Raw genomic sequence first — 18,562 nt, 5'->3', positions numbered from 1 at the left:
AAAGTGCTGCGGAATATGTTGGCGCTATATAAATAAAAATTATTATTATTATTATTATTATTATTATGTTCAACCAGACTTTTAAATAGAGGTATGCTGGTGTAGTAGTTGTCAACATACAGATTGTAGCCTTCTTGTAAAAATGGAGTTATCAGCTCCCAAACCATTTTTCCAGATGTCCCCAGATAAGTAGGGCCTCCTGGTGGGTTTAGTTTGCTGTCTTTCCCCTCATAAATGTGTAAAGCTGATGTGTATCCGGTTGAACTCTCGCACATTTTATAGAGCTTTATTCTGAACCTTGCCCTCTTAGAAGGAATAAATTGCTTGAGGTGCAGTCTTCCTTTGAATTTTACAAGGGACTCATCAATGGAAATGTTTTCTGTTGGGGTGTAGAGGTTTAAGAACTTTTCTGTCAAGTCTTTGATGATGGGTCTGATTTTGAATATTCTGTCATGTTCTGGGACATTTCTGGGCAGGCATTGACTATTATCGTTAAAATGCCAAAATCTCATGAGCATTTCATAACGGGTCCTAGGAAGAACGGCAGAGAACATAGGGTTGGCTTGAACAGGGCGGTTGGACCAATAGGACTGAATGCTCATTTTTTAACAAACCCCATAGCGAATGTAAGTCCTTAAAAATGTTTTCATTTCAAGGACATTAGTTGGTTCCATAAATCTGACTTTCATTTGCTCATTTTCATAGATTTTTTATTTATTGTTACTTTTGTCAGCTTCAAGTCATTTCTGTGACCATTGTGGGTTTTTCTGTCATTAATCGAGGGGTACCAACAATTTTGACCATATATGTAGGAGGAGTGAATATTTTGACTCCACAGCCACTTTCTGGAAATGAACACTTAGCGGATGTTGGAGAGTGAAAATTACACATTTGCCATTTTCTTACCCAGCACATAGTGCCCAGATTGTGCTCCAGGAGACACACACCAAAAATTAAGTGGGTTCTTCTCAGTATAATATTGCTAAATACAGGGATCCTAAATGTTGTTTGCGCACACTGCAAGACTCCGAAGTGAGAGCGGATTTTGCTGGATTGGTTTATGGAAACCTTGTTGCTTTTCAGCAGCCTTTGAGCCACTAATAGTGCGGGAACCTCTGTTTTTCCATTGACAGATGATGGACCTGAGTGGGGACTTGTTTTTTGTGAGATGAGAATTGGTATTATTTTCGCCTACATAACATTGATTGGTTTCCTTCTATTCGATATTTGGGAGGCATAATGAACAGACAGTTGAACACCGCACACTACTGGCTCATCCAACAAGGTTTTCTATTAGACTGTGAACTGTCATTGTCTTGGTAAATAATTAAAGATTTTCACATAGCTTGCTATTTTTATGGATAGTATAAGTAGAAATGGTCAAAAATATAAAACTCAAGGATCTTTTATTAAAAAAAATTGTTTTTTTATTTTAGCAGATGACTGTACCAGGAGATCAGAGGGACAGCTGACATCTTCAATTTTTAAATTTGATGATCTTGAGATCTTACAAGATACAGCTGAAGTGAATGCCATTACTCTAGATATATCATCATCCAATCACAGCAAAGATCTGTCATCTGATCCTATGAAACAGGTCCCATCTTCTGAATCATTATTGATTACTAAGGAAAATCAAAATCACAAAAGAGGCAATAAAAAACAAACTGCTCCTAAAGCAAAGAAGTCATATTCATGTTCAGAATGTGGAAAATGTTTTACATGGAAATCACGTTTTGTTACACACCAAAGAACTCACACAGGGGAGAAGCCTTTTTCCTGTTCAGAATGTGGGAAATGTTTTAACAATAAATCAGTTTGTGTTAAGCACCAGAGAATCCACACAGGGGAGAAGCGTTTTTCATGTTCAGAATGTTGGAAATATTTTGCACATAAATCACTGCTTGTTACTCACCAAATAACTCACACAGGAGAGAAGCCTTTTTCATGTTTAGAATGTGGGAAATGTTTTGCACGTAAATCACATTTTGTTACCCATAAGAGAACTCACACAGCGGAGAAGCCTTTTTCATGTTCAGAATGTTGGAAATCTTTTAACCTGAAAGGGAATCTTGTTAAGCACCAAAGAACCCATGCAAGAAAGAAGCAATATTCATGTTCAAAATGTGGGAAATGTTTTGCAGATAAATCACTACTTGTTACTCACCATAGAACTCACACAGGGGAGAATCCTTTTTCCTGTTCAGAATGTGGGAAATATTTTAACCAGAAAGCGCTTCTTGTTAGACATCAGAGCAGTCACACAGAGGAGAAACCTTTTTCATTTTCTTAATGTGGGAAATATTTTACTTGGAAATCAACTGTTAATAAACATCAGAGATGTCACATAGGGGAGAAGCCTTTTTTATGTTCATAATGTTGGAATCGTTTTAACCAAACTTGAATCTTCTTAAATGGGTTGTCTCTTGTCATTCCTCATGTTTGCTGACAAAAGGATAAAACTAAACTTTATTAATTCCAAATGTAAAATTATACCCATAATTCATCCCCTGATGGTTAGTCAGAAGGTGACTAATAGAAAAAACATATATCCCATGTCTCAGTATATAGGGTGAGGTGACGTATACACACTCACTCTCCAAGCCTCTCATTTCTACGGGTTTCATCATCCTCAAGAAAGGCGATTCATCTGGAGATTATTTAATACTAGATGGTGGCCTGAATCTAACGCATCGGGTATTCTAGAATATATATGTAGTTTAAAAGGAATCTGTCAGTCCATTTTTACCCCATAAGCTGGGGCCACCGCCATCAGGGGCTTATCTACAGCATTCTGTAATGCTGTAGATAAGCCCCTGATGAAACCTGAAAGATAAGAAAAACACGTTAGATTATACTCACCGGGGGGTGGGGGCGGTAGGTGTTGCGGTCCGGCGCCTCCCATCTCCATACGATGATGTCCTCCTCCTTGCTTCTCCCTCGGCTCCTGCGCACTGCAGTACTTTACTCTGCCCTCAACAGGGCCAATAAAGTACACGTGCGCAGGAGCCGAGGAAGAAGAAAGGAGGAGGACATCATCGTATGAAGATGGGAGACGCCGGACGGGACAGCGACACCCATTGGACTGGACTGAACGCCGGGGTAAGTATAAACTAACTTTTTTTTTCTTATCTTTCAGGTTTCATTGGGGGCTTATCTACAGCATTATAGAATGCTGTAGATAAGCCCCTGACGGCGGTGCCGGCAGCTGATAGGCCAAAAATGGGGTGACAGATCCCCTTTAAATTGTGCGCCAATATCGCTGATTGCGGCAAATCCGTGCGGCAGGAGATGACAAATGGCGCCACAGATCTCCCAACGGTAGTCGTGGCGTGCGTCATTCGAATTCTGCACCAATTCGCGGCCGGACTGTGCCTGTCGCCGATTGGTCGCACTCAGCCAGCCGCGACCAATCAGCGATGTGGGATTTCCGTTACAGACAGACAGAATTAAATTATTATATAGTAGATTGACCTATATTCAAGCGAGAGTAGACAAAAAACCTAAAATCATGTACAATGTTATCCGAAACAGTCAGAAAACTAGCCCCATATTGGCAGATCCCAGACCTCAGACTATATACTGTGTAAGTTTATAAGCCCCTCCAGTGTCAGGAATAGATAGTATGTGACAATACAGTATAATTCTTGTGTTTTTCTCCTATAGGGACTGCCCTAGTTTGGTAATGTAACAGCTGATAATTAGTAGTGCAGACAAATTGTCCTAGACTAAACTCAGTCTTCAGACGGCCCAATATGTACCACTCAGGGAAAACTTACCTGCTCCAAAGATCATTAGCAGCTTCTAACTAATGGCCATGCTGCGGTCTGTCAGGGAATGAGTGCAATATCGTTATACAGACTAGGGATATGTGCAATCATAATGTCTGGGAGATCTGTGCCATTATTTAGTATGAATATGGAAATTATCTCTGAAAGGTAAGTGTTCCCTGAGTGGTATATACGGTATTGTCACATACTATCTATTCCTGACACTGGAGGGGCTTATAAACTTACAAAGTGGGGCGTGACCTGGCTATGGAGGGTGAGGACGTGCAGCTCTTCAGCTCCTGCCTGGGTGATGACTGCAGACCTATATTAGAAGTGCTATTTGTCACCAAATGTCAGCTAAGAAGCGTGCAAGCCAAGGCCCATCAAGCAGACGTCCCCCGGTGGTATCAGGGACTGGAATCTCCAGGTATTTGAGAAGCTCAGCAGGCTCCACTCAGAAGCTTGTGAGTCACAAGATGGCAATGGCCCATGCTGTTCAGAGCGTGCTGGAGGAAAAGATCATGGAGGAAGCCCCTGGAGAGGACAGATAAGGAGCCTGCGTTATCAGCAGAAAGTGTGAGGCATACAAATATGGAGGACAGGCGTCACACCATACAGGCTTCTAAAGACAACATGCAGGCAGAGGGGGATGACTCGCCCTTCCTATTCACAGGCAGCCAGCAGTTCTCTGCCCATGCTGAGGGACTTGTCTCAAGGTACATCTGTGCAGCCAGAGAGCCTGACATGTGGTGATTTAACACAGGCACACAATGTATGGGAAGACCTTAAGGCTCACATAAGCGCTATCCCCACAATGGAGGATATGGAGAATTATATTTCCGGGCTTGAATCCTCTTATAGAGCTGAGACTGCTGCTATTAGACAGGAGGTACAGCAGATTTCTGAAAGGGTGGCTAATAAAGAACGTCACACAGAGGCCGTCTCTCAGAGATTACATGCACAGGAACAGTTAATTGCCTATCACAGCAACTGGAATGTTTGGCTGAACTGGTGGATGATATGGAAAACAGAGGGAGACGTAATAATATCAGAATCAGAGGGCTGCCAGAGTCGGTGGAACAAAACAAGTTAGAGGAATCCCTGCGTTGCATTTTTAATTTTATACTGAATGTCCCACGTGACTTGGACATAGAATTTGACAGGGCTCATAGGTCCCTACGACCCAAATCCACTGATTCAGCTAGACCGAGAGATGAAAGGAAATAGTAGAAAGGAAAAAGATGTCAGAGTATATCATTACAATACAATAGGTTCTAGGAAATAGTAGAAAGGAAAAAGATGTCAGAGTATATCATTACAATACAATAGATTCTAGGAAATAGTAGAAAGGAAAAAGATGTCAGAGTATATCATTACAATACAATAGATTCTAGGAAATAGTAGAAAGGAAAAAGATGTCAGAGTATATCATTACAATACAATAGATTCTAGGAAATAGTAGAAAGGAAAAAGATGTCAGAGTATAACATTACAATACAATAGATTCTAGGAAATAGCAGAGAGGAAAAAGATGTCAGAGTATATCATTACAATACAATAGATACTATCATTTCACTTGAGCAAAACAGAGGTCACTATTTACACCTAACTCAACAAAAACCACTGATAAGCAGATGTCGCTGCATCCTGGACACTTTCCCGTGGTAACTTCAATTAGTATTGATTCTTTGGCTTTTATAATAATAAAGGAATCATACACTCATTGTAATATGTGTAATATCCTACATATTACACAGTGATAAGCAACGCTGCTTAAATATAAAAGAATGTTTGCAGGGGGAATAGTTTGATTCAAGTAAATCTTTCTTTACAGATTTATATACTAAATTATCATTATGATTTAAGTCATCAGTAAAATGTTGTAAAATCTCACGGAATGAAAGACCCCTTGCAAGTTTCTTTAGGATATACACGCAATAATGGCCGCACACAGTGCTATAATTATTCTGAATTTGCCTGTCTTGATAGCAGAATAATTCGCTATTTCTCTTTAGGAAAATTATAAATTCATCCGGAGAAAGTTCGCTGTCTGGAGAGAGTCCATAACTGTCAAAGAATATCACATTCTTTTCATTGCAAAGTAAAGTTAATATCCAATGTTTGCCGCTCTGATTGGAGCGATCTGTATTTACGATGTACGCCGCAGGCCTCTGAGTTACTCTATGTGACGGTAGCAAGTCACACGGATACACCCCATAAAATATGGCCTCTGTATAGTGATCGGCTTTCAATAACGTAGTGAGCTGCAGGGAATCCATCATCAGTAGAAATCATACAATACTTCACGGCGGTCATTAATTTCTAGAATAGATGAATTCACGCCGTATACCACCATATTTATCGTATGAGGGGTGGCTAGCGCAAATCGGACTTCAGAACGCAGGTTCCCAGTTTTTATGAGAGAGAAGTGACCTCCAGGTTCTTGGTCGGCTGATAAATCAAATGCAAAAAATGTATAGCCCTCCATAAATTCTTCTCGGCCAATTGCCAGTGCACAATCGGCCTTCTGCTTTCCAGAAATATGGGCAAGAGCCATATCCTCTCTTACAGCTAATTCAATATTGAAATTAGGTTGGAATGGCTGGGAGGGGATCTGCTGACCATCCAAATATAAAGCCGTATGGTTTACATTATAATGATGAAAGTACAGTGGGTTTTTATTATACGTACCGCTAAAGGCCTCATTATCTACAAAGCCCAATATAATTACTCGTGGAATGGCCCCTAAAAATAGGTTCTCTATATTAGAAATTCGGGTGCCCCCAGGGATGCTGTACACTTTCATACAGGCCCTATCAATAGCATATTTTGCTGTAGCAGATAGTAAGGCCTGAGAGTGACCAATCCTCACAGCGGGAGCCACCTGGACTCTCTTTACATAGAGACATGCGTTCAGAATCTGTACTTTGAGCGGATCTGGGTCAGCAGAAACTAAACAGAACGCATCTTTATTTCGCGTCAGCTTGATTTTAAGGTCAAGTCCATTCAATATAAGCTTCGGCTGATTAAAAATGTCGCTAAAAATTGGACCGAGCAAATCGACGGGCTTCGAGTGAGCTACTGCATGAGCCCGCTTGTTGAAGCCCACATTGGCGCCATCCAGGATTCGTACATCATGATGTCCGGCGGTATCATTATAGAATAATCCTGATGTGAATTGGGAGGCTAAAGTCTGTGCGCTGTAATTTAGCAGAGCTTCAATGCAGGCCCTATAGCTATATAGATTGTCTGATTGTGAGATGAGGCGATCACCCAGGGTGACATCAACTTGATTAAAAAGAGTCGCTAATGGATAGTTAATGAGAGCTACACGGGCTCCATCCGCGATGGCAGAATTATCTTGTTTTACGACCCGGCAACTTATGTAAAGTAGGGTATTATTTAAATCATAATAATATTCACCACTTCCCGATATGAAAAATTCAAGTGGTGCATTGTCCGCCAGAGCCGCAATAGGCTGAACGTCTAGGAATATTGATTTCTCGACAGAAACCTGCATAGGAGGTATTTGAAAAATATCCAGTTCTGATTTCATGCACTCCACCGAAGCATCATGTATGAAGGCCATGTTATATATAATATATTTATTTTATATATTTTTCCTAAAAGATGTCTTCAACACTGCGTCTTACTCTTTTCTGGCGTTTGCGTCTTGCGGGTGTGATTTTATTCATGAGCATTGGTGAGGGTGAATAGCGAACACGCCTTTTTCTTTTTTTCTGTTTTTTAGCAACATAATCAATACCGGAGCCTTCCTGAGGAGGTGTGTTTAGCCTATTCATAGCGGCTGCTGAGAAAGAGGCAATGGCGTCCTTAGCAATATTTGAAACAGCTGTCATTACATGGGGCTTTACTAATTCAAGTCCTTTTCTCAATAGAGGAACCGCTTTTCTAAATAAGCCTCTAAATATTCCTGCAAGCCCAGCCCCATACATGTACTCATCACCGCGAAAACCCTCTAAACCGTGGCCCGTCTGAGCAATATAGTAGCGGGCATAAATGGTCGGATCTCTGTAAACACGTTGCGACACCATTTTGACGTGTCAATCACGACGCGGTCTGAAATGTAATCGCAAAATAGTTTTTCCGTACTTGAATTTAACAGGTGTACCCTGATCAGTCAAGATAGAGATGCTTACAGAACCAAAGTGCTGTTTGCATAGAGGCACATAATCAGGTCTTGTGTATTGAAGTGTGATGATCTCCCCACTTTTACCAGTCACCTGCGCAGTTCTCAGAAGCTGGACGTAAGAATCTCCGACTAGCTGATGGTTAATAATGTCTGAGTAAACAAATAAGGTATAAAATCCATTCATGATATCTGCGTAGTTCTTCTCCTTGGGTCTAATCACACTATTATCATAGGCCTCAATATAAGGCGGTAGCCCTAAAATATGCGTCAATTTTGGACCTGGAGCAAAATGTATCGTGGGTGAATCCGATAGAGTAACACTTCTCTTCACTTCATCATAACGAAGTTTAAACCCAACGGAGGCGATCTTTATGCTGTCGATACACTCATTAATGGCCCTTATAAGATCCGAAATATTTAAATAATAGCCTGCTTTTACGAAATATTCTCTTAGAACATCCCCTCGTTTTCCAAGAAAAAATGTGCCTTCGCTATTTTCGAAAGTAAACCAGGTGTGGGGATACTGAAATTCTGTGAGGGCAACTTCATATGGGCCTACAAGATGTACAGGCTTTGCCAGTTTAGTGGTAAAAGTCGAAATCGTGTTGTCTGGGAATAGCTTACTTGACGCATTACATGCTAGGGTAATATAAAATGATCCAGAATCCATGATTAGAGGTCCGTCAGCTGGTTTTCTTTAATCCAAGTATTAAATTTTTCCGGATATCCCTTCCATTTAACGAGATACAGGGTAGACCCTCTGACGCGTTTTTTTCTTAACACTTTTTCTATTTTGTAGATGCGATTCTCATCCGATGTGACTTTTTGTAGTTCCTCCTTATAAAATGACCCAATCACAGGTTCTCCGTACAAATCCATGATTTTGTAGAGGGGGAATTGGAATTTTGTGTTAATTTCGGATATGATAAATATTTCATCGGTATATGATTGTTCATATGCTTTCATAAATGTACGTTTATATTGGACCAAACGTACATTGTCGCCAATTTTAAAAGAAGGATTAATACGTTTATTTTTCATGCTCGAGCCATAAATATTTTTCCATATTTGTAGTGAATTTTTGCTTGTAACATCAATCGGTCTACATCAAATGGTAGAATGATAGGTTCGATTGTAGCCATCAACCAAATCTGGTAAAATATCAATATACCTATTAGTGTTATTTTTTGTAAAATACCGCCACATTCGAGTTTTTAATGTACGATTAAACCGCTCCACAATAGAGGCCTTAACTGCATTATTCGTAAGATAATGCAGAATATCATACGTTTTACAAAGGCGCTTCATCGACGAATTAATAAATTCTTTGCCCCGATCCGTCTGTAATTTCTTCGGTATGCGCTTATCATTTTGAAATATCAACTCGAATGAACAGGCTACAGCGGCCCCAGTCTTGTTTGATAAGGCTACGCACCACGCAAATTTTGATAGGCAATCAATCACAGTAAGGATATATTTAACATTATCATTTTCCTTCGAATAGTCAATTAAACTCACTAAATCTCCTTGCCACAATGCTTCCATGTTTGAGACCATGATCTTATTTGTCAGAAATCTTTCTCACGGGTTTGTGCAACAAATAGCTCTCCTGGTTATTTAACCAATCACGCACAATTGTAATCTCTAGTTTCTCTATATAATTTATCAATGCCGCCGTATGATCCTGATGCTTTAGGCGTAAAATACTGGTTCTCTAATATTTTTTCATCGTGTCTAGAAGACATGTTCTCATGAACCAATGCCGTCTTCATCAGAAAATCAAAATGTATAAAATGAAATTAAATGTGGAATGTAATACAAATATATAATGCTTGATATCAGTATAATATGAGTATACCATGATTGCTTGGGTCAGCATGATGGGCTGTAACTGGGAGGCTCTTGTGGGTGTTAACTGGAGGTGTGGACTTTCTGCTGATTGCTTGAGACCTTTTGGTGAGGCGGAACTGGGATGTGAATCTAGGTGGAGCGATCCTGCTGTCTGGCTTTAAAACAGGCCATTAGGTGATGCCCTTACACATTCAGCATTAGAGGCAGTTTTCCTTTTATACTGGGCAGCTACTTCTACTCTTTAAAATAGTAAGTATTAACACATTATTTAATTAATATTATTGTCAATTGTTGTATAGTAACATTTATTATATAGGATATAATTGTATTTTCCTTAGAATAGATTTACTCATTTAGAAGAAATTTAGATATTTAATACAATATTTATTTGATGTATAATTATTTAATTGATGTTCGCCTATAATTTTATTTGCCTTTTATCAAATAGTATATAAAATGTATTTCTTCGGCATAGACTTAGATTATACATTTATATTATACTACTTTCCACTGCATAGTTATAGTTAATAATTTTAAAAGTATAATAGTATTCACACTTTTAATCATTTTAGTTAAGATGGAAGCCGACGATTTTGAACAAGCCGAGCCTCTTCTTACGAGCACACAATGCCAACAACTAGGTAGGTCTTATATTGAATATAGTGAACGGAGTGTTAGACATTCTGATTAAAGATTTTGTTTTTTATATTAATTATATAATATTTCATTCTTTTTAAGAAGAGTCTATAGGGACCGACTTTCCTGAGGTGTATCAGACTTTGGATTTGGATTCCATAAATGCAGGAGCGCCTTTTAACGCTGGCGGAGAAACAAGCTCTGCAATTTCACATTATCCTCTCACTGGTGAGCTGTATATTTGTATAATAACTGCTTTAATCATATGTAGACGTGAAACTAAATACAATTTCTCATACAGATGCTGAGATGCTGCAAGCGGCCGATAAGCAAGAAAACGTCCATGTTACTGAACCTGTAAATCTGGCGAATCCGCTGCGGAGGCGACATATCAAAAAGTTAAGAACATATGGAAAAAAGTAGCATCTCTTTGAAAAAAGAGTCCGTATGTATGCAGGGATGAAATTTCCTCTAATTTCTTATACAGGTAACCAACACTTGAAAGAATTCTATAATGTTGATGGGCTCATGGTTTCTAACAATCCTAAAAAGCCGCGGAAACCACGAAACACATCGCTCAAGATTAGGGATCCCAGGGTTTCTATCAGGCCTAGCGGGAAACCAAAAAATATGGCGCTGCTGATTCAAAAAGGTAATGTGAGCTTGAAAACAATAATCAGTATCGTGAAGAAAATCATTTCAGGACTGTGTAATAGTTTTATTTTATTTACAGCAGATAAACGAGCGGCCAGAAAAAAGCTATATTCAAATGAAAACGCCGCCATCCCACTGACGGTGAATAGTGAGACGACTATTAACCCAGAGCCTGCAGAAGACCAATACCCAGAACATTCTTGTAAGTATATATTTAGCTTTTCTGTAATAATGATAATAATCTTTATTTATATAGAGCTTACATATTCTGCAGAGATTTATAATTCAGATATTCATATACATCCAGTCATAAGTAACAGTTATCAAAACAATAATTAAAGCAAAATTAATGATGCCCCTGCTCATAACGGGTACAACCTAAAATACTATCTTTATACAAACACTTATATGTGTTTCTTCACTATCTGGTACATGTAACATTTCCATTGTTACTCAAGCTTCATGGACATCTGACACATGTAGCTTTTTTCTTTTAGATACAAAGAATATGCTAAAAAAAGATGCACAGCCATTGCTGCAGCCTCAAGTACTGCAGGAGCATACTTACGGCCCAACGCAGATCCCCCCACAAAGAGTTAATCCGGCTGTGAGATCAACTCCGCTTTCACCAATCATTGTTCTGTTGGATGAAGAAAGTCCTGTGAAACCCAAGCAGCCTAGGAAGGCGGTACCGAAGTCTTCAGCCCGAAAATATAACGCCGACTCAGCTGCACCCAATATTACACATTCAATCATTTCCGCGGACGGTGTGCCACAAGCTGAATGTGAAGCCATCAACAGAGAAATTGATCAGCTTGCTGAGGGTAAGAAGAGACGAACAGTATCAACCCAGACCCAGGGGGCAAGTAAAAAACAAAAAGTACACAATACCCCAATTACCCCTGAGTGGCCTGAAGAACAGTATAAGGTGTTTCATGATATGGGAACTCAGTACCTAAATTACAAAAACGCTATTGTTCAACTTAAATATTTCTGTGACACTTACATGTATGAAAGGTTACAAACTGCGGCCCCAACACTTGACATTGTTGATGAGCTATATGCGTTCCAAAGAGACTGTCCATCAGTCTTTGTGAAATCAAATAAAAATAATTCAATGTGACTAGGCTTGGTTGGTTATGGTCTGCAGAAGTTGTCTAAAACATCTCCACAAAGGGGTTATAGATCGAGAACAATTAAACGAGCTCGAAGGCTGTTGGTTAGTGCAAGACGTTCACTAGCAGCTAGAAGCCTGCGAGAGTCAACTCACAGACCGATAACTACACAAAACCCTCAGCTGTTGATACATGCACAGAGTCCCTCGTTTCACAGCCATGATCCCCCTAGGGGTGTTAGCACCAATGTGTCTCCAATCGCTCAAAGCTTTGAGCCTCTTGAAATACAGGCTGAAAATGTACATGATGTTGCAGCTGATGGTCATGTTGATGAAAATGTATGGGACGTAGATGAAAATGGACATGATGTTGCATCTGATGGTCATGTTGATGAAAATGTACGGGACGTAGATGAAAATGGACATGATGTTGCAGCTGATGGTCATGTTGATGAAAATGTACGGGCTGTAGATGAAAATGGACATGATGTTGCAGCTGATGGTCATGTTGATGATAATGTACGGGCTGTAGATGAAAATGGACATGATGTTGCATCTGATGGTCATGTTGATGAAAATGTACGGGACGTAGATGAAAATGGACATGATGATGCATCTGATGGTTATGTTGATGAAAATGTATGGGACGTAGATGAAAATGTACATGATGTTGCATCTGATGGTCATGTTGATGAAAATGTACGGGATGTAGATGAAAATGGACATGATGTTGCATCTGATGGTCATGTTGATGAAAATGGACATGATGCATCTGATGGTCATGTTGATGATAATGTACGGGACGTAGATGAAAATGGACATGATGATGCATCTGATGGTCATGTTGATGAAAATGTACGGGATGTAGATGAAAATGTACATGATGTTGCATCTGATGGTCATGTTGATGAAAATGGACATGATGCATCTGATGGTCATGTTGATGATAATGTACGGGACGTAGATGAAAATGGACATGATGCTGCATCTGATGGTCATGTTGATGAAAATGTACGGGACGTAGATGAAAATGGACATGATGATGCATCTGATGGTCATGTTGATGAAAATGTACGGGACGTAGATGAAAATGTACATGATGTTGCATCTGATGGTCATGTTGATGAAAATGTACGGGATGTAGATGAAAATGGACATGATGTTGCATCTGATGGTCATGTTGATGAAAATGGACATGATGCATCTGATGGTCATGTTGATGATAATGTACGGGACGTAGATGAAAATGGACATGATGATGCATCTGATGGTCATGTTGATGAAAATGTATGGGACGTAGATGAAAATGGACATGATGTTGCAGCTGATGGTCATGTTGATGATAATGTACAGGACGTAGATGAAAATGGACATGATGATGCATCTGATGGTCATGTTGATGATAATGTACAGGACGTAGATGAAAATGGACATGATGATGCATCTGATGGTCATGTTGATGATAATGTACAGGATGTAGATGAAAATGGACATGATGTTGCATCTGATGGTCATGTTGATGATAATGTACGGGACGTAGATGAAAATGGACATGATGATGCATCTGATGGTCATGTTGATGAAAATGTACGGGACGTAGATGAAAATGGACATGATGTTGCAGCTGATGGTCATGTTGATGATAATGTACAGGACGTAGATGAAAATGGACATGATGATGCATCTGATGGTCATGTTGATGATAATGTACAGGACGTAGATGAAAATGGACATGATGATGCATCTGATGGTCATGTTGATGATAATGTACAGGACGTAGATGAAAATGGACATGATGTTGCATCTGATGGTCATGTTGATGATAATGTACGGGCCGTAGATCATTCAGTATTTTTACAACATTTTTATCACCATCAAAGAGATGTCCGCAATTTCAATGCTCGCATGTATATTGATCATTTCAGATTTGTAAATTTATACCGCATTCAATCATTTGTAGAGACCCTAAACATCGTGCATGGAGCCATTCAGTCTTTGCTGGACAGAGTCGTCAGAGACATTGATCCTGGAGACTTTGTTCAGTTAAGGCTTGAAGGCGGTGACACGTTAGATCCCATTTTCACTACAAAACAGACAAGGGAGGATTTTAGTTCTGAAGCATTCTTAAATGCCGTAGTTCACACATTGCAAAGCAATGCTGAATGCTTAGCAAACAGCTCCCTGAAATTAGTCGTAACAATTATTAAAAACAGACGTGGGGTATAAAAAGACGTCTGAAATCTATAGTGAGTAGTCAAATCATTAAGCAAAAGAGACGTTGGCTGTACAACTATAACAATTACAGCACAAATCTGTGCTTTGCAGCGAGCGTGTGCGCCCTGATCACCGACACTGATGATGGTGATACAGTTTTACTGAATCGTGCAAAAACCATACACGCGGCCCTGGCTATCCCTGAGGACCAACTTATAAGTTTTAGTGATATTGAAGCTTTTGAGAAACATCTGGGTATCAGCATTAAAGTATTATACTACAGTCAGGGCGACTGGCGATATTTTCAAACAGGTAATGCCCTTAGTGCTAGAGCTATTTTCATATTGCATCATGATAATCACTACTACGGGAGCAAAAATATGAAGGGTTTTATCGGCGCGGATTACTTTTGTGAAAGATGCAATTCGTTGTTTCATCACAAATTTAATCATTCGTGTCAATATTTTTGCAAGGCTTGTCAAAGAGAGTTGTGTGGAGAGAACCGACATGGAGCAGCCACCTCTCTGTCCAATTTGTCGTGTGTTTTGTCGGTCCAGTGAGTGCTTAGATCACCACACTCGTTTATCTGCAGATAATCCAAAATTCTGCAGAGTTAAAACATTTTTTGATAAATGTTATCATTTTGTCCCCACAGAAAGTGATTCTGAACATAAATGTAAAGGATTGCGTTGTCCTGTCTGTCACAGACGTTTAAATAAATTTGATGAGCACCTTTGTTACATGCGCCGGTATGTACCAGAGGAGGCGACAGATCAATACATATTTTATGACTTTGAATGTATGCAGGAGACAGGTACGCACATCCCACATTATATTTATGCTACAACGCTGTATGGTAGCCCAACCTGGGAGTTTGAAGGTAAATCAGCAACTCATGATTTTGTGCAATTCTTTACATCCGGTAAATTTTCTGGATATACATTTATAGCCCACAATGCTGGAAGATACGATGCATACTTTATTGTTAAGGAACTGATTTCTGAAAAACTCTGTGAAATTGATATCCCGAGGCGGCCGCCTCTTGTGTGTAACGCTGCCTGATTTGGAACTGAGGTTTATTGACTCCCTAAATTTCATACCGATGAAACTTAGTAAGATGCCGCAGGCTATGGGATTCTCAGGTTCAAAAGGACATTTCCCCCACTTTTTTAACATCGAAGAAAATCAAAACTATGTGTGTCCCCTACCAGCTGTAAAATATTATGGGGTAGAGTACATGTCACCTAGTGAGAAACGGGAATTCATGGAGTGGTATGAGACGCAGGAAACTACAACTTTTGGCTTGAAGTCTGAACTAAAGTCTTACTGTAAACAAGATGTTGAGATTCTGAGACACTCATGTGAACTTTACAGGGAGCGTGTCATGGAAATGACGCAGAAAAATGTTAAAATATACTGTAAGCGAGAAAAGAAAAAAATTGAAGTGTCCAGATGTGTTGATCCTTTTCAACTCGTAACCCTTGCATCTGTATGTATGTCAATGTACAGGTTTAAATTTCTTCCAAAAAAGACCATTGCCATTTTACCGGGTGATAATCATCACAAGACACAAAAAAGCTTTTCATCCCCCGCTATACAGTGGCTCATGTATGTATCCCACACAGAGAACATAGCAATCCAACATGCTTTAAGAGGCGGTGAAAAACGAGTTGGGAAATATTTTTTAGACGGTTATGCCTATGTTAATGACAGACATATCGCATTCGAATTTCAGGGGTGTTTTTATCATGGGTGCCCAATCTGCTATAATGAATACGATGCAAATAAGGTCACAAACACCTCCTATGGGCAATTATATTATGCCTTTTTAGCTAAAAAAGCATTACCTGCAGTGGTGTGGCTACACAGTGAGAGTCCTGTGGGAACATGAATGGAATGAAATGATTCAAAAAGATTCTAATCTTCAATCATTTCTTCTCCAAATGGAATTCCCTACCCCTTTAGACCCCCGCGATGCTCTTTATGGGGGCCGTACTAATGCCATTAAACTTTATCACCAACTGAAACCTGGGGAGACACTACATTACTATGATTTCACCAGCCTGTATCCATTTGTAAACAAAACTAAAACATACCCCGTTGGTCATCCACACATTATCTATGAGGGATTTGGGTTCATTAAAAATTACTTTGGTATTGCCAAAGTCAAGGTCTACCCTCCGAGGGATTTATTTTTTCCTGTTCTACCGGTAAAACTCAACAAAAAATGATTGTTTCCTCTTTGCTACACATGCTCTGTAAATTCGCAGACCGAGGAATGTACACATAGTGATGAAGAGCGGGCTCTGACAGGTACATGGTGCACTATAGAGCTTGAGATGGCCATAGAGAAAGGCTATAGGATAGCCCACATCTATGAAATTTGGGATTTTCCTAAAACCAGTGATCGCCTGTTTTCTTGGTACATTAAATTACATCTTAGGGATAAGCAGGAGGCCTCAGGTTATCCCAGCTGGTGCACTGATGACAGTAAGAAACAACAGTACATTGATTCCTTTCTTGACAAAGAAGGGGTTCAATTACGCTCTGAAAATATAGGAGAGAACCCTGCTAAGAGACAGATCTCCAAACTTTTCTTAAATTCTTTATGGGGAAAGTTTGCCCAGAAATCTAATTTACTATGTACCAGCATTATTAGCGATCCTGATGAACTGTTTCAACATGTTTTTTTACCGTATTACGATGTTTCGATGTTGCATTTTATTGATGATGAAACCGCAACAATAGATTGGAAATATACAGAAGGGCACCACACCATCAACAAGAACACAAACATTTTATAGCCTGTTTTACAACAGCGTATGCCAGACTAGAGCTTTACTCTCTGCTGGACCGGCTGCAGGAAAGGTGCCTTTATCACAATACTGATTCTGTTATCTTTGTGCAGAGAGAAGGTGAGTGGAGTCCTCCTTTAGGTGATTCCCTGGGGGAATTGACCAGTGAGATACCTGATGACACTTGCATCACTGAGTTTGTATCTGCCGGCCCAAAGTCCGACGGATACAAACTCAACACCGGTAAAACTGTCTTAAAAGTGAAGGGAATAACATTAAATGTTGGAAATGCTCAATCTATTAATTTCAGCAGTCTAAAAGATCTTGTTCTGGACTACCCGCGTAATTCTGATTCTGAAACGCAAAAAAGTATTGTTGTAGAGCAGCCCGGCATTGTGAAAAATAAAAAGTTCTTGCCCGTTGAAACAAGACCGCTTCGAAAAACCCAAAAGTGTGTTTACACAAAGCGCAGACTATTAGACGATTTTACCACTGTGCCATTTGGATATTAATTGTGACTCGTGATGGACCCACGTCTGCAACATCCATTCTCGTGTATTCTAGCAGGCCCGTCTAATTCTGGAAAAAGTCACTTTGTAAAACAATTGTTACATAATATTGACACTCATTTTTCTCATAAACCTGATAATATTGTTTGGTTTTATTCCTGCTGGCAGAAACTATATGATGAAATCTCTCTTTTCCCTTCATCAGATTTGTGGAGGGTCTGCCGCATACATTCGTAGATGATGAATTATTCCCTCCTGAAAAGGTAAATTTGACTATTGTTGACGATCTCATGGAGAGTGCTAGTGATAACTGCGAAATAGAAAAAGCATTTACCAAGTATGTCCACCACAGAAACCTCAGCATTTTCTACCTGGTACAAAACATATTTTGTCAAGGAAAGAAAAGCCGCACGATAAATTTAAACACAAAGTACATGGTCCTTTTTAATAACCCTCGGGATAAATTGCAAATTGTAACACTAGCGCGACAAATGTATCCAGGAAAAACACGCTATTTCTTAGAAGCTTTTGAGGATGCCACACGGGTGCCTTATGGGTATTTGCTGCTAGACTTAAGAGCGGATACCCCTGAGGACCTTCGCTTGAGGACGGGCCTGTTTCCTCCAGCGTTACCGGCTGTGTATGTTCAAAAGAAAAATACTTCTAAAAAGTGAATATTAAACAAAAACAGACATTCTACACTGCGACCATAGTGTTGTAAAGATGTCGGAGAGAATACGGCGTAACTGGAAGCTCTTAAAAACACTGGTGAAGGCCCCACCTTCTATCAGAAAATCTATTTTGTGCAATGCGAGTCATGATTTAATTACAGCTGTAGGGGAGATTGCATTAAACATCTTAAAAGG

At 39.6% G+C, this 18,562-nt stretch overlaps 2 protein-coding genes across 2 annotated transcripts in view; one reads left to right on the top strand and one right to left on the bottom strand.

Moving 5' to 3' along the window:
• Nucleotides 1-2,350, top strand: part of LOC141075744 (uncharacterized) — a 559,419-nt gene extending 557,069 nt beyond the window's left edge. The window contains exon 2 of the mRNA XM_073562891.1: nt 1,440-2,350. Within this exon, the coding sequence (XP_073418992.1) occupies nt 1,589-2,293 (705 nt within the window). The 5' untranslated portion in view covers nt 1,440-1,588 and the 3' untranslated portion in view covers nt 2,294-2,350. The remainder of the gene's footprint in view (nt 1-1,439) is intronic.
• A 3,701-nt stretch (nt 2,351-6,051) lies between these two features.
• Nucleotides 6,052-7,359, bottom strand: LOC141075735 (uncharacterized protein F54H12.2-like). Its single transcript, XM_073562883.1, has one exon. It carries the CDS (start codon nt 7,357-7,359, stop codon nt 6,052-6,054), a length of 1,308 nt encoding a protein of 435 aa, XP_073418984.1.
• Nucleotides 7,360-18,562: the final 11,203 nt, after the last annotated feature.

The sequence above is a fragment of the Dendrobates tinctorius genome, unplaced genomic scaffold (assembly GCF_039654945.1).
Source record: "Dendrobates tinctorius isolate UK_male_01 unplaced genomic scaffold, ASM3965494v1 ptg000368l, whole genome shotgun sequence".
NCBI lineage: Eukaryota > Metazoa > Chordata > Amphibia > Anura > Dendrobatidae > Dendrobates > Dendrobates tinctorius.
Note: the sequence above shows the minus strand (reverse complement) of the source record. Positions and strands in the feature narration are given on the sequence as shown.